Here is a 23336-nt window from a genome sequence, read left to right on the forward strand (position 1 = left end):
GATGAATTCCTTGATGTGTTAAAATCACCATCATGCTCAATAAATGCTGAATAAATGAATGAGAGAATAATAAATACATTTCCTAACAACTGAGGCTACAGCATCAGGGTAACCTCCCTTTCCGTCATTCCGTTAACCACCAAATTCTGTAGATTCTGCCTACATAATATCCTTCCTATTCCCAATGCCGAAACTAGTTCAAACCAACAGCAGCTCATAGGTCTGACCCTAGTCTCCAGCATTCACCTTCTAACAGCTCTCTAGTCCATCCACCTGCTTCCAACACGCTTGCTTTAACTTACAACCCTGACCATATCATTCTCCAGCTCAAAATTTGTAATTGGCAACGTACTGCATAATAATTAGTAGTCATATTCTAAGAAAAAGGGGTAAAAGAGGAGGACAAAAGGGAAGAAGAGGAGGAGGAAGAGGGAAGTAGGAGGTTGGGAGGAGACAGAGAAAGGGGAGGAGAGGGCGGTGGAGAAAGGAGAAGGGGGAGAGAGAACAGAAGCGGAGTGGGAGGAATGGGAGGCACGGGGAAGGGGAAGGGGAAAGTGAGGGAAGAGACTGAAACACACTGAGGACCACGCCACGCAATATTTATGGCGGATACTGACTGTTTTCAAATAAAGAATTAGGAGGAAGATTGTAGGAACTGGGTTCCCGGAAATGAAATGTAGGAGATAGAATTCCATGTGGCTGAGTAATCCAATCTGTGGCAAAATCTCTTCAAAAGCAAGACCTACCTCTGTAATGGACTTCGAACTGGGAGGTGTACTAACTCTAAAATATACTCGCGCACCAGTTCCTTTTGCTACTCACATGTCTTTTCTTTGTTGTTGAGTATGTGCAAGTATAACACAACCTCTGCTTCTTTGTGCCTACAATAATGAAAAGAAGCTAAACCTAAAGCAATGGGTTACCATCTATCCAACGTAAGTGCAAAGCTAGACTCCCCTCCCCTCATATTACAAGTCTTGGATGAAACAAGTCTTGGATGACATACTTGCCATGAGCTACACAGAGAATCCCACGATGAACACTCTTCCTCCGAGATCCCCGTGAGAATTCTTAGTGGTGCATTGGCTAACTTCTACCCTCTGCGTTCAGGGAAGTCATGGTTTTTGTATAATTAAAGTCTTAAGAAATTGATGCTGAACTAAAGTTATCCCTGCTAAACGAGGGTGGTGACGTACGTCTACAGATCCTACAGGGCTGCCGTCCTGCAGGACCTCGGAGCTTTGCTCTGTGGCCATCAAGGCCATCAGGTACTAATTAGGCCGTGTGTTCTGTCAACGCTTTCATGCTCTTCTTTATTACATGATCATTCTGCCACATTAATGATACTAGTACACTGGCTTTGAATTCCCTCAAGTGCTTCATCCTTGAGATAAAAAGAAAGAAGATATGAGAAAGAGAATGCCACAGATTTTTTCTCTTGCCACTTTCCCTAGCTCATATTTTAATCAACACTAATACTGTTTCCTCTAAAAATTATCTATTTCTTTTATTTGTAGAAATGCCTCTGTGGACCTAAAATGTACACATTTTCCTTAAATAAAATGTAAGTTCTATTGAATTTACTTTATAAGCTATAGTAAACTACAATGGGGATGAAATGTCTACTAAAAGTATCGGCATTTTCATGTATAAGAGTTCAAAAATGAATGGAGGGATTAAATGCATAAAGCTGAAGAGGTGGTGGCAATTATTCTTAATTCTAACTACCTAGTGAAAAGGGAAAGTCACCTAAAATGAAAATCAGTAAAAGACACGACCTTAGTATTGAAAACTGAGTAAAAAAAAAGAAAAAGAAGGCATTTAATAACTGTAGCTAAAATCAATGAACTTAGTATACTATTTTTGAGATAAAGGCCTAAGGAAGCTTCTTAGGATGCTGAGAAAACACATATCCTCTGAGATAATTTTTGGTTTCCTTATTGCAAATCACTGTTATTATGAAGCAGCCATTAAACAGTTGGTGAGGAAGTACTGTCAAGATGGTGTAGTAGTTAATTCTCTAATGAATCTGAGCACAGTTTAGGTAGGCAAGAGAGAGAAACAACTGACTGATGTTGCTATGTTTTGTTGTTTTGTTTCATTTTCTGTAAGACACCTACTAGCTTAGAACAAGATCATGTTACAAAAAGTTAGGTATGAAAGCACTACAACTGTGTCCTTTACACTTTGACACTACATTAAGGTTATGAAAGCTGAAAAAATTACAAAGGTAGTCAAGTACAACACACTACTGCCACCTAATGCTTAGTAAAATATTGCCTGAAGTAGCAGTCAACAACTCATGTATCATTTTATCCAACAGTTAACAGCTGAAGCATGATTTTTAAAATGTTTGAACATTTTTAAGATTTTCTGATTCATATATATTTCTGATTCATATAAGAAAATAAAATCCACGTGCAAGACTGGTAGCCCAAAAGTCTGTTTATCCATTCAAAAAAAGGCTTATTAAACACCTTACTACGAGTCAGATACTGTGCTAGCCAATGAGCATCCAATGATGAATAAAACAGGATCCCTGCCCTTAAGGGACTCACAGTCTAGTGGGGGAGAGCAGACATGTAAACAACTCATTATAATATAATTGGAAGGATGAGGTGCTAAGAAAAGATGGTGGCATGAAAAAGTTGCTAACTCAGAATAAGCTAGGGAAGATTTCATAACAAAGGTGACATTTGACTGGGTTTTGAAGGATGAATAGGAGTCAACCTGTGCAGGGTGGGAGGGGAAAGGCATTCTAGGCAGAGAGAAATGGCAAATACAAGACAGGGAAGTACTAAGATGGATATCAGAGTTACGAACAGCAGGGCTGTAAGCTATACTGGGAACAAGTAAAAGAATAGTTGGGAAGGAATGGTAATGAGGGATGAAGTTAAAAATCTAGACGGGGTTCAGACTGTAAAGGAACTTTTTAGTATGTTAAGAAACATGGACTTTTCCCTACTTAAAACTCCACATTACTTGCATGCTAGGGATATGATCATATTTTTATTTAAAAGACAAAAAAGAAATCTAACCTGATGGTAGGATGGAATGGGTAGGGAGGGTAGGTAGGGGGCTGGCAATAAGGAAATTACCGTACTATTGCAGCCCTCCAGAGGAGCTACACTAACAATGCTGAGCATCAAAGGCAGGAGGAGTCAGACAAGGGTAATGGTGGGAAGCTGGGGACACGATTTGGACGTCACCTTAAAGCAGATAAAACTACAGGAACATACAGAAAGAGCTGTCCTTCGCAACTTTCGTGAATTATGAACTCCTCCAAGATTCTGATAAAAAGCCTGTTAATATCTCTGCATACAAGTGAGAGATTAACAGACCTCCAAAAGCACCAGGGCATCAGATTAAGTCTCTGATTTGGTGACAAGTGAACAAAGACAAAGCTAAAACTCTGAAGGGTAGTAACATGTATATCAGATAGAGAAAAAGATGCTAGAAAGGAAAACAGACAGTGAGCAGGATGATAATCAAGAAAACAGGCTCCACAGAAGCCCAGAGAGGAAAGAGATTCGAGGCACATGGAAGATCTGTGACAGTACCAAAGGTCACGTAAGTCCAGTGAGTGTGGCAAGTAGGGGACACTGGCCACCTTAGTAAGCACCATTTAGAAGAACGGCAGTGGTGTAAGAGAGTGGGATTGAGAAGCAAATGGATGGTGGTCAAGTAACGTTTGGCAAATAAGGAGACGAGTGACAGTCATAGTCACCAAAGAGAATGTGTTTGAGACATTTTACTCAGGGGAAGCGAATGCAAAGGGAGAATTTAAGGTAGAGAGAAGAGACAACTGGAGCAGCACTCACCATAAAATAGGAAAAATTCAGTTTTTATTCTGGTGTGGTTAGTATTAGTTATGTAACCCTGAAAAGTAATTCAACTGTACAAAATTTCTTCACTTGAAAGATAGGAAGATGCTTGCTCAACTATAAGCTACTCATGAAAAGAAGGGCCTCCGTCCATCATATCACCAGTAACTACATCCACAGCACCTAGCACGATGCTGGAACATAGAGAAGATTACACAGACTTAGTTAATGAACACATGATCTGTCCATATAATGCAGTATTTTGTAAATATCAAAGGACATAATGTGAATGAGCATATTTTGATACAATTAAAACTTTTTTAAAAAATGGGGTGTGGCAGAAGAGAGCCACTGCAAGCCGTCTAATATATAGTATAAATACAATAGATTCTCATTATTCAGATTCTATATTTGCAAATTCACCTACTTGCTAACATTTATTTGGAACCCCCGAACTGACATGGGGGATGAGTTTGCAGTCACTTAGAGATGCAGAGAGTGGTGAGAATTTAAAGTCACTCCACATGCCCGCTCCCCGCTGAGGTCAAACAAGGCCTTCCTGTTTCAGTTCTCACATTGTATTAAACAAGTGTCCTTTCCACAGTCTACCTAGTGCCACGTTTTTCTCATTTTGTGCTTTGTGTTGCAATGAGGCCGTTTGAAATGGCCCCCAAGCATAGTGCAGTAAGTGCTGTATACTAAGCTAACGAAGTCCCTCATGTGCCTTTTGGGGGAAAATACATGCTTTAAATACACTTCTTCCTTCAGGCAAGAGTTGCAGAGCTGTTGGCCCTGAGTTCAATGTTAATGAATCAACAATATATATTAAAGTGTCTTTCAACAGAAACACACTTAAAACAAAGTTACATACTGATCAAATGTGACCAGAGGCTCATCGTGACCTAACCCTGTATATCCCCGAGGCACAGTCGTTCAGAATTTGCTAATTCAGTGTTGGTGGCAACTTTATAGAACATAACTATAGCAAATAAGAAAAATAACCTGCGTAATAATATAACTATTACAATTAATTTACACCCAGTCTTTACAGAACTCTGTCCCTTCTCTCCTGCCATTCCCCATCATTTGCCCATCAGGATCCTATGGCCCTCTTCTAGCCATGTACTACCCCCGCTTCTTTTAGGAGCTCGGGACAAGGAATTCTCTGCACAAAAGTCTCAGTGGAGGCTTAGGCTACAGCTAGGCCTCTGGTTGGGGGTAGAAGAGAAGGGAGGCAGGACAAGTGGTGGCTTTCTCTCACTGCTGCGTCTGGCATAGAATTCCAAGAACTTGAAATGTGATCCTAGATTTCCAGGTCAACATGAAGGTATATTTGTCCTGAAAGCATATTTTTCAAGATAATATTAAATAAGTTTTGCTCTTATGTTACCTTGATTTATAACTTTTAAGTATTAAGCACCTGGTGCATAGACCCCCATTTGTATTCTTTTTCAGGGCCTAAAAATATTAGGCACGGGCCTTGATAATATTACATTAATACTATTACCTTTTCACAACCTATTGAAAGACGGGAGGGGAAAAAAATTCAAGAAACTTCCTCGGATCTCAGTGGTAGTTTATTGGACTTGGGAAAGAAACAACTCTTTCAATGACAATTTATGACTTACCTTACTTAGCTCCCAGGGGGATCTAAACCATGAGGAATTTAACTTTTACATTTCTAACACCTTCATGTATTTTAACACAAAACAAACCAACAGGTATCTTTTAAGGTATAATTTATTGCAGATGCTTTTGGGAACATTCCTCTAGTAGGGGCATAAGGTGGCACTCAGGGAACATTCAGGGACATCTGGATAGTCATCAGAGTTTGAGAGAGTTCTAAATGGAAAAAGGTCGCTATAAAATAAATTCTGAAATTTGCTTAATCTGAGATCATGGCTAAAATAAAACATGATTAATAACCAGCTTTTCTGGCTTTTTTATTTCCCTTTTCAAACTTTTATTTATTTTAAGTGTGTTTTTCCAGAACCCATCAGCTCCAAATCAAGTAGTTCTTTCAATCTAGTTGTGGAGGGCGCAGCCCACAGTAGCCCATGTGGGGATCGAACCGGCAACCTTGTTGTTAAGAACACTGTGCTCTAACCAACTGAGCTAATTGGCCACCCCTTTTCGGGCCTTTTTTATCATGCAACAATAAACTGCTCTAGTTGAGTACTTCACCACCCAAAGCTCATTTTGACATTGACTTTCTAAAAGCCCAATACTAAGACTGCAGAACAGTCTGTCAGATTATTTTAAACTAATTTTTAAAATTACAAAATAGTATGCTGTGATTTTGTCACTGTGATTATGAAGTAGTCATATTATAACTAAAAGATGCATTAAAATGAGTAACTAGGCTTTTTTATTAATAGTTTCAGGTGTACAAAACAACACAATGATTAGACATCTAACCCCTCACAAAGTGATAACCCTAACAAGTCTACTACCCATCTGACACCGTACTCAGCTATTACAATACCACCCACTATATTCCCTATGCTGTACTGTATATCCCGTGACCATATATATATGTGTATATATATATATATATATACACATATATGAATGTCAACTATAATTATATATATATACACATATATATGTATATAATTATAGTTATACATATACATATATATGTGTATATATATACAATGTGTATACATATATATATATATATATATGTGTATATATATATAATTATAGTTGACATTCAGTATTATCCTATACCACTTCCGGACATACAGTGCAGTGGCCAAGCATTTACATAATTCATGAAGTGACCTCCCCCCTATAAGTCCAGCACCCACCTGACACCACACATACTTTTTTATAATATTATTGACTATGTTCCCCATAGTATTTCACATCCCCATGACTACTTTGTCACTACCAGTTTGTACTTCCTCATCCCTTTACCTTTTTCACTCTGACCCCGACCTCCTCCCCTCTGGCATCCATCAGTTTGTTTTCTATTTCTGTTTTGTTTGTTCATTTATTCTGTTCTTTAGATTCCACATATAAGTGAGATCATATGGTATTTGTCTTTCAACTGAGGCTTTTTTAAGAAGACTTTTTTAGTCTTATAATTTTAATGACTATTAATTCTTCTGTCCTAAGAAAAATATTCTTTAGTTTAATAAACTGAAAACTATACTTACAATCCCCATATTGTTTTCTAGATACTGTCCTTTAACTATCTAATACATTTAATTCTTCCTGGTCTCAATATTCTCTCTGCAACACTATTTAAAAGTTCTCAAAAATATGTCTTCAGACTACTGAAAACCTAAAGTGAGAAAGATTTCACACTCTTGGCTGAATTATTAAAAATGAAATGTAACAGCTGGACATCCTTGGACAGGTGCAGACAAAGCATGGGCTCAAAGACTGCCACAGGTCAAATCGCTTCACATGCTGTGGCTCTATTTTGTCATCAGTTCACATGGGTCAAGGACTACCTAACAGCATCAGCGAACCCGTAAGGAGTAATACATACAAGGGAGACCAAAACACAGAGGCCAAAATAACAGGAGCCAACTCCTTTCTTAACCCTTCTATTCTATTTCAGCAAAATCAGTGCAATTCAACCAATGCATGTAGTGAGAGTCTATCATATAAAGTACACAAGGTGGGTGCAACGAGGGACAGAAAAATAACCGAAACAGGATCCCTGCCTTCAAATACTTCACTTCTAGCTGAGAGGCAGCTGTTGGCATAACTAATTACAGTAAAGACAAGATGTGGTCAGTGGGATAACAGAGTTACAATATATAAAGGGAATACATAACGGTAGAGATCTTTTTTGACCAGCTACAAGGGAAAAACTTCAGAAAGGAGTTACTGGGTTGTACTTAAATGGGAAGTAGACTTCTTCCTATTGAACGTGAAGGAATGGGAAAAATAGGAAGAAAACTTCTTGTTTCCAGTGCTGGAGTTGGGTTACTCAAACAAACCTTTTTATAACTTGTGTAAAATATTTATGCTAAACAAAAATTGAAATGGTGAAAGTGAATGCTTTGTTTTCAGATACATTTAAAATTTTCTTATGATTTGGCGTACATTATTTTCAATTATGCCAAGATACTAAAAAACAAACAAAAAGACATTTTGCCCAGTGCTTCCCAACGGAATTAATATCACACTTTTGCTAAAGTGTTAGAATTCACTAGAGTATTGTTGTTTTACTTTTTCTTTTAGCTATATAAAATAGCTAGAACTTTAATATGTTTCTTAGGATATATTTCTTTTAGGTTGTTTTTTAAATCAACTTTATTGAAATATAATTTATATACAATAAAATGCACCTATTTTAGTTATTTTAATGGGTTTTGACACAGAACATTTTTATCATCCCAGAAAGCCCCTTTATGAGCTGCCTTCTTCCCTAGGCAACCATGGATCTGCTTTCACTATCACTATAGATTTCTTTGGTCATTGTTTTAAGCTCTAAACATTTCTTGATGTTTTATATGGCCTTTAATGAACCAAATTAGTTATGATTTTTAAAGCAAGGTGAATTTATCCCTTTACCTATTTCTGAAGAGTAAATCTTGTTACAGCACATTACATCACATGCTTTTAACAAAAAATGTTGTATAAGAAGTCTACTTAGCATATTTGGGGCATGGTATAAGTGAATTGCATGGTTTTACATGATTTAAAAATACTAAATATCATCTTGCAAGGTATTCATAAAACCATGCCATCTGAAATATGAAACACCTTTAAAGTGTGCCTTTAGGTAAATCATGGATTTCAGCTCATTAATCACATTTTACTTGTTAAGCTTATTTGTTTTGACTAATTTTTTCTTTATTTTTCAAAGTAATTTATTCTTAATAACTGTAATAAATATTGCATCTATGTATGCTTGAATTATTTTGTGTTACAAATAAAATTAATGCTGTTGTGCCTGTTATCTACTAATTAAAGATTAAATGGAGGCTGACTTTGAGGGGTGAATATAAATGCAATACACAGATGACGTATTACCAAACTGTACTCTTGAAAACTATATAATTTTATTAACTAATGTCATCCCAATAAGTTTAATAAAATTTTTTTTTAAAAGATCAAATAGATTCTTAAAGTAACGAAAAATAAAAGTCCTTCTTATTCTGTTAGGCTTTCTGAAATTTTGACTGTAAATTGAACATTATCATTGGTGCTGTGTGTGGAATAATATAGCTCAGAAAAGACATGTCTTTTCTCCTGAAGCAATTTAAAGTAGCCATTGCCTTTTGGCTAAAAATACAAAATACAATCTTACTATTCCTGAAGGTAATCCAAAATATTTTGACAATTATAATTTTTAAATTAGTTAAATGTGTGGCTTCAGATCTATACCTGCCTCCTGTACCTTAAGCTCAAAATCACAATTCATTTTCAACTCTCCACTTCCTGACATATTCAATCCATTATTGAATCTACCTCCATATTCTCTTTCATTTCCCTCTTCCATTTTACTCCCTATATTAATGCAATGGTTCAAGCCCTCATTACCTCTTGGCTTAATTGTTGCAAAGGCAACATTCTCTCTGCCTCAAGTTTCTTATCACTCCAACATATCTTACTTACAGTTCTCAGTATTACCTACTAAAATATAGACCTAATCTTGCTCAAGAATATCCTCAGGACCTACAGAGTAATGCTGAAATGTATAGCCTATATTCAAAGCCATCAACAATTTAATTTACACCCCGTTATTTGCAGTCTCATCCTCTACTATAGCTCTTACAAATCCTCCCACTTGTCATCAATGCACCCTAAGGGCCAGTTCTTGTCAATTTCCTAAGCATGCCTTGCCCCCCTGCTCTATCTACCAAACCATGAAGGAAGAGAGAAGTCATGCTTCAGATTATGTCTTTTTAGAAACAACATGCAGTAATGCATATACTAACTCATATTTGAAAGAGTCATGAACTAGGAAGTTACAAAAAAGTTTCCAGGCACATCAACAAAAATCCAGAAGACTCAAAAACTGAGGTTAATATTAGCTCCCAAAGTTTATCCATCAGAAGAAAGATGCATTACCATGAGCTGGCCTTTGAAACCCAATTATTGAGAAAGGTTGCAGGGGAGAAAAAAAATAGCAAAAGGAGAGAAAAGAAACAAAAATAAAAGAACAGGGAGAAGAAAAAGGCAAGAGAAATAATGACTAAAGATGAGAAGGATCAATAGGAGTAATGAAAACCAGTTCAAAGAGAAGTAATAATAGAAAACAGACACAGCTAAGAAGGGGGAAAGAGATATTTCAACAATAGGTCAAGTATGTCTAATAGATACTCAACACAGGAATATAACAGCCCTACAAACGTCAACAGTTCACAGAAAGGAATAACAAAACAGCAAAAACACGATGCATTTAGTCAAAAATCAACCTAATCTAGAACTGCCTCTTGAGATTTACTATTTTTTTTTCCCAATTTAGAAAAACACAGGTTTTCCAAGTGGTATAGTATGATATGATGGGTAACAATATCTCCAGAGATGAAAAGTAACTCTTGGTGCTAAATCTTTTATTCATTTATCAAAATATAGTTTTTTTTGGAAATATGACACAGGCCCCTTCCTTCTTAAAGAAAATATATGCATAACACAATTACATCTATTCATGAGAAAACAGTGCAGTGCTCAACACTATTGCCACACTATGTAAGAAGTGTATTATTAGACCTATGATAGAAGCCTTGCTACCACCTACATATGGAGAAAAGTTCAAAACTGTGTTAATCGCAAAGCACAAAAATGGATGCTTCCTAACGGCAGGCCTGTATATCAGTTTTCTTAATATTTTTCATAGTTAAAGAGAAAAAAGATGCTAATCACTGCTACCGGAATGTGACTCCTGAGTCTGGAGTATAGACAGACTAAGGATTCTCAAACTACAGTCATCCTTATACCATCTTCAAGATTTATACTATATTCTCATAGTATTAATATTCTTCTTTCCTTTTTTTGGTAAATAGACTTTATATTACCTCATTGCATTACTGAGCTTCATCCTAAACCAAGTATCTGCTGTGATATATACGTATATATAAAATATTTTATAGTAAAGCTATAAATTATTTTTGCATTGTCTTAAATGCTTTACAAGTATAACTCATTTAAATAGTAGGCATTCAATAAATACAGAGGGTGCCAAAAAATGTATACATATTTTAAGAAAGGAAAGAAACTGTATTAAAATTGTACTACTCAATATATACCGATAACAAAAGATGAGTACAAGTCATGTGTACACATTTTTTTGACACCCCTGGTATTTGCTGTAAGTGATATTCCACATCTATTTTCCAGATAAGGAAAAAGGCCCGAAGTTATGGAGCTGGCTCAGAGTCACAGAACTAATATTTGGCAGAGTCAGAATTCAAACCCAGGAAGATAACCCCAGAACCCACATTTTTAATCCTTCATGATTCTGCACCTTTAACATAAATGCTACCTTTTCTTGATAAAATCTATTATTGTTGCATGTATGCAGTAGGGATGAAAAAAAAAACCAACACTGAAAAGGTAACTCCTTTTATATTTACTGAGTTTTCAAAGCACATTTAGAGCGCATCAATTTCTTGCCATTAACCAGTGTGGTACTTGATTTCTGAGCTTCAGTTTCCTCATCTATATGTTAGGGATAATATCTCACCTCACAGGGTTAAGTGAGTAAATAAATATACATACAGTGATTTAGAAGAGTGTCTGATACATAGTGCTAAGTGTTAGCTTCAATTATTACTTAAATGTTCACTTAAAATGCCTTATTCCTAGCACTTTTATCATGGAAAACAGAAATTTATAATAGAGTATCCATGAAATACCTAAGTAACTTATTGTTAAATACCTTGCAACCTAGATAACAACTGAACAATTAACCACATCAGCAAAAATTATACTGTTCATTACAAGACAAGTTATAACCTTCTGATTTTTACTTATAACACTCCCAGATTGTTTCACAGAATTTCTCTTAGTGGCTAAGTCCCTTTCCTATAGTGATGATCCCTTCACTTTGCAATGTAGTCAAAAGACCTATTTGAAGAATTGTTCTTTGCTCCCTTCTTTTCTGATGCAGTAATTTTCCTCCAACTATATAGCAAGGTACGCTTTCTACTTTCTTTTTCAAGATGCTAAAATGTGTTACATAACTAGCTTAATCCTAATCTGTATATAACCACTTGTAAGCAAAAGAGAACCTCTGAATGCCCACATAAGTATCAAGTCGCATTTTATACTCTTCTGACATTAAGAATAAGAGCATTCTGCACACTTCTGCCTCAAATTACATGGATTTTCTTTACGATTATGGAACAACAGCATATAATTTTCCAACACAATAATTATTTTCCAGTTGAAAGGTATCCTGCAATATTATTAGCATCAATGGGAAAAGACCCCCAATTTTCAATCTGACAAAGCTTTTGGGAGTAAGCTTTATTCTCAGTAAATAGCAATTCTTTATATGCATAACTGCAAAAAATATGGGAATAATATAACTAATCCTTCTTGACCTTACACCGTTTCGAAGCAATGAATTATTATCCAACTTAAACTAAAAAAAAATATATTTAAAAAATTGATTCATATGGAGAAAAGAAGATGAATGCATTTTTATTAATAAGTAAAGTCCCTATTAATAAAATGTTGCTGGGAAATGCTGAGTCAATTATCTTTATTTTTACACAGTAAATTATTAAATTATTAGGCAACAAACTTAATGGTATGTGAAATATATGTCTTTCAGTCTAATTCTGCACTTTATATGTATCTTCAAAGATTCCAAAATATCTCAATTAGTCAATAGTAATTTTTTTAGAATCAGGACCTTGAATAAGCACTATTTTTATAAAAATTGAAATGAGGAAACAGTATTTACTAAATCAACATGCATTGTAAACTTAGCAGCCTACGATTTAGCAATATTTTATTCCAACAACTAATTATGTAGGAGGTGTAAAATTCAAAGTCTTCTAAACTTGGAAAAGTACACAGAATAAATGTGCCTTTTTACAAAATTAGATAAAGAATGGTATTTGTCAAATGTAATTGTATTCTCTGTTTTGTGACATTGTTGAAAAACAGACTAAAAAAAAAACGAAAAACAGACTGAGAAAATATGGTAATTCACATTGGAAAGCAAGAATATAAACTAAAAAAAACCCTGATAAACATAATAAATATGGCTTTCCCTTATAATTGTCTCCTTCTCAACTCTTTTAGAAACTGTAAACTTAAAAAGAATAAGGAAAATAAGTTTCACTCCATAAGCCATATATAATCTAGATTCCTTCAAAATTAAAAGAGATTAATAATTATGTCTGACCTTCTGTAATACTTCATTAACTGTACGTGAATGAAGTATTCCACAGAAATCCAGAAAACTGAAAATTATCCCTGTAAACCCTTTTGGATGTCAATTATGAGAAGTCTGATATAATGGGACAGAGCGCAGAGGCAGAGGATATGTGACCAAGCCTAGATTTCACCCCTTACTAATTGTGTGTTTCAGACAAACCACTTAACTGTAAAACTGTAACTAAACCTTGGTGTTCTCAGCTGCAAACATGGGGATAATATTACCTACCTTACAGGACTGCTGAGAGGAAAAAACCAGATAACATGTGAAAGCACTTGTAAACTATCAAGTACAGTAAACATGCTACTAATTATATATTTACTGTTACATACTCCGTTGCCTTCTTCAACAAAATATACTGAACATATATAATTTAACTTATGGCCATAATTATGAATATAAATTATTGTACTAAGCTATAGTAATATAGGGACCAAAGACACCACAACCAGAAGAGGCCAAGATGCTAGGCTGATTGTTTTCGTACTTCTTTATTTGGTAGCTCTGACTGCCGTCTGTACAATAAGTTGTTGGCTGAGACTTCTTGCTGTTATAAGCATACACAGCTATCTGTAGGAGGGAGCCTTTGCAGAATAATGTTAGTTGAAATTCTCTCTTATAATTTGCTGCTCCACTTCCTCTCTCACTTTCTCTCAACAGGTAACTTTGTTTTCTTCACAGAGGAAAAAAAAGCCACCAAATGAAAGATAATCAACTTCCTGCCTTCAACGTGACAAATGAACAGATTCAGCGATTCCACTCCTTATTGATAGGCAATAATATTAAATGGAGCTTTATACCAATAAAACTGTTATGACCACTTGTAAGAAAAAAAAGAATTATCAGACAGAAACTTTAAAATAAGTATATTAGTGGATCTAGTGAAAATGGTATACAGTATAACTAAAAATTTGACAGAGGACATAGAATACTTGATTCTTGAAATAATACTTCACCCAAAAGATGGTAAGAAAGGCAAAACAGAAGAACAAAGAGTAAATAGTACAAATCCCAAAATAAAAATATTACAGATTTAAACCCAAACATTGTCAATAATTACATCAAATGTAAGTGAATTAGGGAATGGGGGAAATGGATGTTGGTCAAAAAATACAAACTTCCAGTATAAGGTGAGTAAATTCTGGAGATCTAATGTACAGTATGGTGACTACAGTTAACAATACTTAATCATATACTTGAAAGTTGCTAAGAGAGTAGATTTTAAAGGTTCTCAACACACACGCGTACGCCCAAACACACACACAACTACGTGAGGTAATGGTGTGTTAATAACCTTATTGTGGCAATTATTTTGCAATACTTATGTGTATCGATTGTCATCTTGTACACCTTAAACTTCCACAATGTTATGTCAACTACATATCAATAAAGTTGGAGGTAAAATGTAAATGGACTAAACACCCCCAATAAAAAGGCAGAGATGGACAGACTAGAATTTTTTTTAAGGCCCAAATTACTCACTATACACAAGAAAAAAACACGCTTTAAATAGAAGAGACAGACTGAAAATGAAAAGATGGGAAAAGATATATCATACAAACAGTATAAGAAAGCTGTCATATATACACAATGGAATACTATTCTGCCGTAAGAAAAGATGAAGTAGTGCCATTTGAGACAACATAGATGGAACTTGAGATTATTATGCTAAAAGAAGACCAAAAAAGTCGAGAACCATATAATTTCACTGATATGTGGGATACAAAACTGAAAGCAACAAAGGAATAAAACAAAGAAAGAAAGAAAAACTCATAGACATAGACAATAGTTTAGTGGTTACCAGAGGGTAAGAGGGGAGGGGTAGATGAGAGTAAAAGGGATCAAATATATGGTGATGAAAGGAGAACTGACTCTGGGTGGTGAACACACAATGTGATATATAGATGATGTATTACAGAATTATACACTTGAAACCTATGTAACTTTACTAACCATTGTCACCCAGTAAACTTTAATAAAAAGAAAAAAAAGAAAGCTGGCGTAGCTGTATTAATATCAAAATAGACCTTAGAAGAGTACTATGAGAAACAGAGAGGGGAATCTTATAATGATCAAAGGTTCAAATTCATGAAGACCTAACAATTTAAATACATGCATATGTACCTAATAAAAAAAGGACTCCAAATACATAAAACCAAAATTAACAGAATTAAAGAGAGAAATAGACAAATCCAGAATCACAGTTCTAGATGTTAATGTTCTCTCAGAAAAAGAGAAAACAGACACACACAAAAAAACAAATAAGAATATAGAATATTAGAACACATCACTCTGACCTAATAGATATTTATAGAACACTATACCCAACAGTAACAGAGGACACGTTTTTCTAGTACATAGAGCCACTCACCAAGATAGATCATATGCCAAAGTATGTTCTCTAACCACAACAGAATTAAATTAGAAATCAATAATAGAAAGATTTGAACCTTTCCCAACATTTAGAAATTAAACAATGTATGTGCTAGTAATCCACTGGACAAAGAACACTACTATAGGAGAAATTTTACAATGTTTCACATCAAAATTTGTAGGACGCAGCTAAACAGTGCTTTTGGCTTAGGGAGAAATCTACAGCTTTAAATGACTATATAAGAAAAGAAGACAGGTGTACAGTCAATGACGTATGTTTCTACATTAATAAGCTAGAAAAAGTAAAGCAAGTAAATAGAATAAAGATATAATAAAATCAAAAGCAAAAAAAATCAAGTGAAGAAAAAATGGACAAACAATACCAAAAAAATCAAAGAACTTAACTTTATGTGACTTTGAAACTGACTACAGCCCTACAGCATTCAAGACAGAGGTGTTAGTAAAAGGATAGACAAATATATCAAATAGGATAGAGTCCAGAAATAGACCCACATTGCCAAGATAATCCAATGGAGAGAATGAAATCTTTTCAATAAATGATGAACAACTTGATACCCTTCTTGAGAGAAAAACAAAAACATAACCTCCAATCTCACACCATACACAAAAATCACAGGTCTAACAGTAAAAGCAAACTATAAAACTTTTAGAAGAAAACACAGGAAATATTTTCATTACCTTTTTAGAAAAGATACAAATAGTACTAACCATAAAACAAAAATCTGACAAATTGTATTTCATCAAAACAAAAAACTTCTGCTCATCAGAAAAAAAAAAAAAACATTAAGAAAATGAGCTGGCAAGCCACAGACTAGGAGAAAATATACACAATATCAAGAACATATTTGTTTTTTCTTCTCTGGCTGCTTGAGGGTCGGCCATCATGAAAAACACATTATCCAGACCAGGAAGTTCATTAACAACAGATTACTTCAACGGAAACAAATAGTCATGGATGTCCTTCACCCTGGAAAGGCAACAGTGCCTAAGACAGAAATTGGGGAAAAACTAGCCAAAATGTACAAGACCACACCAGGTGTCATCTTTGTATTTGGATTCAGAACCCATTTTAGTGGTGGGTCTGGCATGATTTATGATTCCTTGGATTATGCAAAGAAGAATGAACCCAAACATAGACTTGGCAAGACCTGGCCTGTATGACAAGAAAAAGACTTCAAGAACACAGCATAAGGAACTCAAGAACAGAATGAAGAAAGTTAGGGGGACTGCAAAGGCCAATGTTGGTGCAGGTAAAAAGAAGGAGTAAAGATTTGTCAGTGACTATCTATGGTGATTGAGCAGATTTTTCATGAGAGGACTAATAAATTAAGAACTTAAAAAAAGAATATATTTAATTTTTTAAAGAGACACTTCACAAAAGAAAATTATACAAATGGCTAAGAATCACATTAGTGATCAGAGAAATACAAATGGCAACCACAATGAGATATCACTACAAACACAGAATTGTGCAGTGTTTCTCAATAGAGAGGTTGGCAATTTGACCCCCAGGAGACATTTTTAGTTATTACTGGTATCTAGAATGCCGCTAAATATCCTATAATGCACAGGACTGTATCACATAAAAAATTATTCTGCCCAAAATGTCAGTGTTGGCAAAACTGAAAAAAACCCCAATAATGAAATGAAAGAGACTAATAGCATCAAACGCTGGTGAGATGTAGAGCAACTGAAACTCTCTGATACACTGCTATCAAGTAAGCAAAGTTCATTCACTTTGCTACTTGACAGATGCTATCATATTAAGTGTAAATGCTTCTCATTGTCAAATTAAAGGCCACTAGATACCTTAAAAATTATGAGACAAAAAAACATCTTAATATAATTTGGATTTATTATCTAAAGCAGCAATAGTAATACATTCCTGACAGTGAAACATCTACTGTCCCTTCACAATAAACACTAACAGTCATGGCAGTCATGGCAAATCTCATAGATCTACTTGATACAAACTAGAGAAGCAACAGATGTTACATAAGTGATAGTCCTTGACTCTTTTCGTAAACCATTATAGAAATACTCATGTTGGCTTAAAAAACATACAAATAGGTGGAAAGAAATTAATATAACAGTTCAGAAAGACACTATATGTTTATAAATACCACGACTCATTTCACAGAATGGAGTTGGGTGAAAAGCTGTAAAATTAGCCTAAATTGGCACTATTCAATAAAAATATAATGTAAACTATTTGCAAGCCACATGTGCAATGTTAAAAAAGTAAAAAGATGAATAATTTTGATAACATATTTCCTTATATATACAAATATATGCATATATATTATGTACAGAATATGCAAAATAGCCAACATATCCAAAATATTATTTCAATATGTAATCAACATAAAAACTTGTATATATATTTTTTGTACTAAATCTTTGAAATCTAATTTGTATTTTACATTTACAACATATCTGAATTTAGACTAAGCCACATTTTAAGTGCTCAAGAGCCACATGTAGCTAGTGGCTATTGGATGCTAATGCTGCTTATTATACGACACACTTCTAAGCACTTTACATGGATTATTTCATTTAATCCTCCCTCAGGCACATACAGGATAACGTAATTTGTTCAAGTTCTCACAGTTAGTGGTAGAATCAGGATTCTAACTCAATCACCATAACTCAGATCTCCTGCTCCAAACAACCATGCTATCTGTCTCACCTCAAATCAACTTTTTTTTCACAGTTTGATTGAAACTTTCAATGAACCAAATTAATACTTTGATTCCTGGTTTGATATTATATATTCATTTTATGGAAACTTAAATTTCCGGTGACATAAAAAAAAAAAAGATTCCCCCCCCCCCCACCATGATTTAAAATCTGAATGACCAGACTTACCATTAATACGAGTTTTTGATACTTTTGCTTTAGGTCTGACATACTTGCAGATGGGTTTGCTCCCAGAATGCTGTACCAATCTTTTTTTGTTATCTGATCAAATGCCATCGTTCATTGAACAAGAAGTGGGCCTTCTCAGATCAGCTAAATAGAAATATTGATGACAACTCATTAAATTCATTAGTTTGTGTGTATCTAAGAAATAAGCAAGTAGTTTTTCTAAGTTCTTAAATATTTCGATATTTAGTTGTTTAAATCATCATATAATGCAAACCTGATGAAGTTACATTTTCGTTTAAAACGCCCCAAGAATATCACGTATAAGAGAACAGAAAAGTATGGAAAATCTGTTAGATGTTTCATGTTACACGCTAATGTCTTAAATTAATGAATATAAAACAGCATTAAAAAATAGAATTTGATAATGAACCCGAATGGTGGACGACCCTATAAGAAGGTATTTCTGCTAGTCTTATGGTAAATGTGGCACACAGTAAATACTCACTAAATACACTGGAGGATCTTAATAAATGTTTACAAAACCAATGATTTTTAAAACATAAAATAAAAAAGGAAAACACCAAAGAATTATAATGCATTTGGGAGCATACTCTCTTAAGTTTTCCGTTCGCTTCTTTTCCTCCAGTTTACCTTGAAAGAATAATATGAGAAATAAGACAGTCAACACCGGGAAGTAGCGAGTTAAGAGTCCCTCTGTCATTAGAGAGGCGCTCACACCTCGCAAAGAGTCCCGGAAACTGTCCATTCAAGGATACTGCTGTTCACCAGGCAACAGGAGTGAGACCCCCGCCAGAAGACCCTGAAACCAGGCAACCTCTGCCCCAGCTGTAAACTCAACGACACAGCCGGGGCCTCCTCAAGATTGGGACTTGGGAATCATTGGATTCACAGGCGGCTCTATCGCCCAGCCATAAGAGAGTATCCTCTCCTGGCTTCACTCGAAATCAAACTTACCAAACTTCATAGAGCAATCAGAACCTAGTCCTCTAGCGATCGGCCAAAATTCGGAACCGGTGTCTTCTTCCGCCGGAAGTCATTGCTCTGACGTGACCACGTTTCTAGTCGAGCTGTAGTGGCCGAGACACCGATCGGAAGCGCTGCTCCGCCCTCCGGGACGCGGTCGCTATAGTAACCAGTCGCCGCTTCCAAGGAGTTTGCAAGCATTAAGTAAGTGCCCGAGCTGTGGGGGAAAAAGCGTCCTTGTCGTTCTAAACTCCCTCTTGTCCCAGCTCCGCGACTGTCGCTTCTCTTTCTTCCTCTGTGAGCACTCCCCCCAGGCTTCCTCCGTCTTCCCCAAAGCTTCCCCCGCTAACCCTACCCAGCGCTGCTCCCAGTCCTTTTGTGGTTGGTGAATGTACTATGGCGAAGGGTAGGATGGTGGGGCGGTCACGGGGGTAGGAGTGTTTTCTGAGGGGGGTTGTGAGAAGGATGAGGAAAACTGATTCCTCTCCCGTCCCTAGACTTCCCTTAGAATGTGCTCTTTCAAAAATTAAGAGGACTAAAACCTATGCCAAGTAAAGTTTTTCTTTTCAGTTTTATTTTTATTTTTTTCTGGAAAAGGCGTTCAATCTAATTGTTTCTTTTAAATCTTAGCAACTGCCTTACAAAATAAAAAAAAGAATTGTCAAAGTCCTTTCACATTTACTATCTTGCTTCACTTTCGCTTCAACCCAGTGAGGCAAGTATGACAGGTGTTATTATTCCCACTTTGTAGTTGATGCAAACCAAAGATCAAATGCAAATACCGGTAGCTAATTGGAGAGCAACAGAACGGGGGCTCTTAGCAAGTCTACATAATCCCAAGGCAGCCATGACTATATATATATGTGTATATATATACATGTACATATACATATATATGAGTGTGTGTGTGTACGTGTGTGTATGTGTGTGTGTGTATATATATATATATATATATATATATGCAGCTTAAAGAGAAAGCGGAATAAATTGCTGCGCTTTGAGGTAGTTGTTGGACACTCCAAATGAGCACTGTAGGTTTTTTGTTAATTTTCCCCCTCCTCTCCCCTTTTACGGTTCTTTTGTTCCCTTTTATTATCTCTTCTCTGTGCTGCTTACCTGACATTGACCTCTCTTCCTTGCATTGTACCCTGAGGTGAAAACTGCATCTTATTATTTATTTTTTTTATTGGGGAATATTGGGGAACAGAGGCGCATCAGCTCCAAGTTGTCCTTCAGTCTAGCCGTGGGGGGCGCAGCTCAGCTCAAAGTCCAGTTGCCCGTTTCAATCTTTAGGTATAAGGGGCACAGCCCACCATCCCATGCAGGAATTGAACCATCAACCTTGTTGCTGAGAGCTCGCGCTCTAACCAACTGAGCCATCTGGCCATCCTGCGTCTTATTTCTTAGCAGCGAGATTTAATTTCACTTGGAGATGTTGAAGTTGTTTCGTTGTTGTTACTGCTTAGATTTGCTTTCCTTCTTTTTTATCTTCTACCAAATCTCAGTTTGGGAAGCAGTCAAGATAAAATCAAGCACATAAAATAAAATAATATGGTCAATTATTTAATGATGGCATGAGCTATAAAGAATAACTGAAGGACAGGGGAACGTTAACAAATCTAAAACCAAAAGTAGAGATTATGTTCTCCATAGATTTTTCTCATGTTTAAAAGTAGACACAAAGAGCATTATACTAAGTCAAAAGATCTGGTTTTAGTCCTCGTTCCAACATGCCTTCTGTGTTGCCCTAAGGAAATATGTTAAGTGGCAGGATGAAGTGTTGTTCTGAATACGTTCCTGTACAGTACTATCCAAATGAGACCACCTCTAACTTTTCCAGCCCTCAAACCCCTCCTTTCCACTGTGTAGTCCTTGCCTATATAATTACACTCAGGTCTTCCAGTTTTTACATAAAGAGCACTTCATCTTGATTTGTGATTCCGTTAAGATATTGTATTATCTCTTTTATTCCTTTTCTTAATCAAATTTTGAAAAGTCTAATCACAGTACTTCAGTTTTCCAATTCCATCCCTTCCTTCCTTCCTCCTTACCTTCCTCTTCCTTCTTTCCTTCTTGCTTTCTTTCCTTCCTCTCTTTCTCTCTCTCTCCTTTTCTTTTTTCCTTTCTTGTTTGGAAAGTAAAAGATACACTTATTTTCCCCCCCCAGAAAAATCCCAAATGTTGTGTCATTTCATCTCAACATACTTTAGTTTGCAATTTTTTCTTTCATCTCCATAATGTCATTTTTCTGCCAAAATGATCGATGATTCATTGATGTCATCTAATATCTAGTCCTTATTTTCATTTCCTTAGTTCTCTCAGAAATGTTTTTTATGGTTAATTTGCTTCAATCAGGATCCAAACAAGATCTATACATTGCATTTGCTTGTTCTCTTAAATATCTTTTAAGCTGTAATAGTCGCTCTTTTCCACTACTACCTTGTTTTTTAATTTTTGTTTTGTTTTTCTGCCATTGGCTTATTGAAAAACTAGATCAGTTGTCTTACAATCTAAATTTGCATTGATTTATTCCAGAATAAACTTAAAATACTTTTTACATGAATCCCTGCTCATTCATCTTCCTTCATTTTTTCTTCATTTTCTAGAGCAGTCCTGTCCAATAAAAGTATAATGTAAGCCACAAATGCAAACCACATGTGTGATTTTAAATTTCCCACTAGCCATGTTAGGAAAGTAAAAAGTAACATCATTAGAATTAGGTGAAATGAATTTTAATAGTGTATTTTAACCCAATATATCCAGAGTATGATCATTTTAAAATATAATCAATATAAAAATTATTGAGATATAGTACATTCTTTTTTTCATTCTGAGTCTTCAAAACTGTTGTGTATTTTACCTGTACAGTGCATCCCAATTTCTACGAGCTACACTCGTAGTGCTTACTAGCCACATCTAACTGGTGACTACTGTATTGAACAAGGCAGATCTAGAGGATAAAGTTCTAACTCCTTAACCTGGTATTCAGTTACCTCTGCAGTATGATTCTTCGTTTTCCAGCTTCATCACTTATTACCTCCATACACGAAATGTTTAAACAGTTGGATCTTTTCTTGGTACTTCATCCATAATTTTGTTCAGATGGTTCCCCTTGCTTATAACACCCTAGCTCTTCTCTTCCCCCTACCAGTTTTATCCCTCCTTTAAGGCCTATATCTTCCATCAAGCCTTTTATGAAGATCTAGTCCTTAAAAAGTCGTTCTTTTCAACTTTCATAATGAGTCCTATGTGATTCTCTGGAGTTCTAATGATGTGTACCTATAATAGGATTGTTTCTTACTATAGTATTTTAAGAAGGTAATTTATCCATTTTATGTAAAACTAATATAGCAGAAGTATAAACTGTGTTAGCATAGTGGTTAAGAGCAAGAACTCTGGAGTCAGACTGTATAGGTTTGAATCCAGACTCTGTCTCATACTGGTTATGTGTCTTGGTTTCTTCCTCTGTAAAATAAGAATAATAGTATCTCCCTCACAGGTTTGTTGTGAGGATTAAATGAGAAAATAGTGCCTGAAAGTAGTAAGTACTTAGTAAAGATTAGCTATTGTTATTATCATTAATAGTGAGATACTTGTTTTGATATTCATAGCAGTATTTTAGGAATTTCCAAACAGAGCAAATGAAAGTCACAAACTGTTGAATTGGAAAATAAAACCAAACCCAAATGTTTCTTGAGCTATACTTTAGTTTGCAAGATAAATTAAAAGGATGGGCAAAAACCTCTTACTTCTTATGTCATCAGCATCTAATATAAGCAAAGTAGGCACATATTAAATATTTGATTCCAAGATGATTGATCAAGTACTATATCTAGAGGTAGCTATAGCTATAGATATATAGATATAGATATATCTATCAGGGGTTTAAGACCCTTGGTTGTAGT

At 35.4% G+C, this 23336-nt stretch overlaps 3 protein-coding genes and 1 pseudogene across 3 annotated transcripts in view; 3 read left to right on the forward strand and 1 right to left on the reverse strand.

Annotated features, from left to right (window-relative positions):
- Window positions 1-14824, forward strand: part of IMMP1L (inner mitochondrial membrane peptidase subunit 1) — a 105557-nt gene extending 90733 nt beyond the window's left edge. Inside the window, exon 7 of the mRNA XM_033119877.1 lies at window positions 13846-14824. Within this exon, the coding sequence (XP_032975768.1) occupies window positions 13846-13896 (51 nt within the window). The 3' untranslated portion in view covers window positions 13897-14824. The remainder of the gene's footprint in view (window positions 1-13845) is intronic.
- The window catches only part of DNAJC24 (DnaJ heat shock protein family (Hsp40) member C24), a 43516-nt gene extending 23983 nt beyond the window's left edge, over window positions 1-19533 (reverse strand). The window contains exons 1-2 of the mRNA XM_033119879.1: window positions 19423-19533; window positions 18448-18591 (exon numbers count right to left, since the gene is read on the reverse strand). Of these exons, the coding sequence (XP_032975770.1) occupies window positions 18448-18555 (108 nt within the window). The 5' untranslated portion in view covers window positions 18556-18591; window positions 19423-19533. The remainder of the gene's footprint in view (window positions 1-18447; window positions 18592-19422) is intronic.
- Window positions 14269-16855, forward strand: LOC117030329 (40S ribosomal protein S24-like; annotated as a pseudogene).
- The window catches only part of DCDC1 (doublecortin domain containing 1), a 382228-nt gene continuing 378402 nt past the window's right edge, over window positions 19511-23336 (forward strand). The window contains exon 1 of the mRNA XM_033119858.1: window positions 19511-19635. The gene's annotated coding sequence lies outside the window, so the exon portion shown is untranslated. The remainder of the gene's footprint in view (window positions 19636-23336) is intronic.

This window comes from Rhinolophus ferrumequinum, chromosome 11, assembly GCF_004115265.2.
Source record: "Rhinolophus ferrumequinum isolate MPI-CBG mRhiFer1 chromosome 11, mRhiFer1_v1.p, whole genome shotgun sequence".
Taxonomy (NCBI): domain Eukaryota; kingdom Metazoa; phylum Chordata; class Mammalia; order Chiroptera; family Rhinolophidae; genus Rhinolophus; species Rhinolophus ferrumequinum.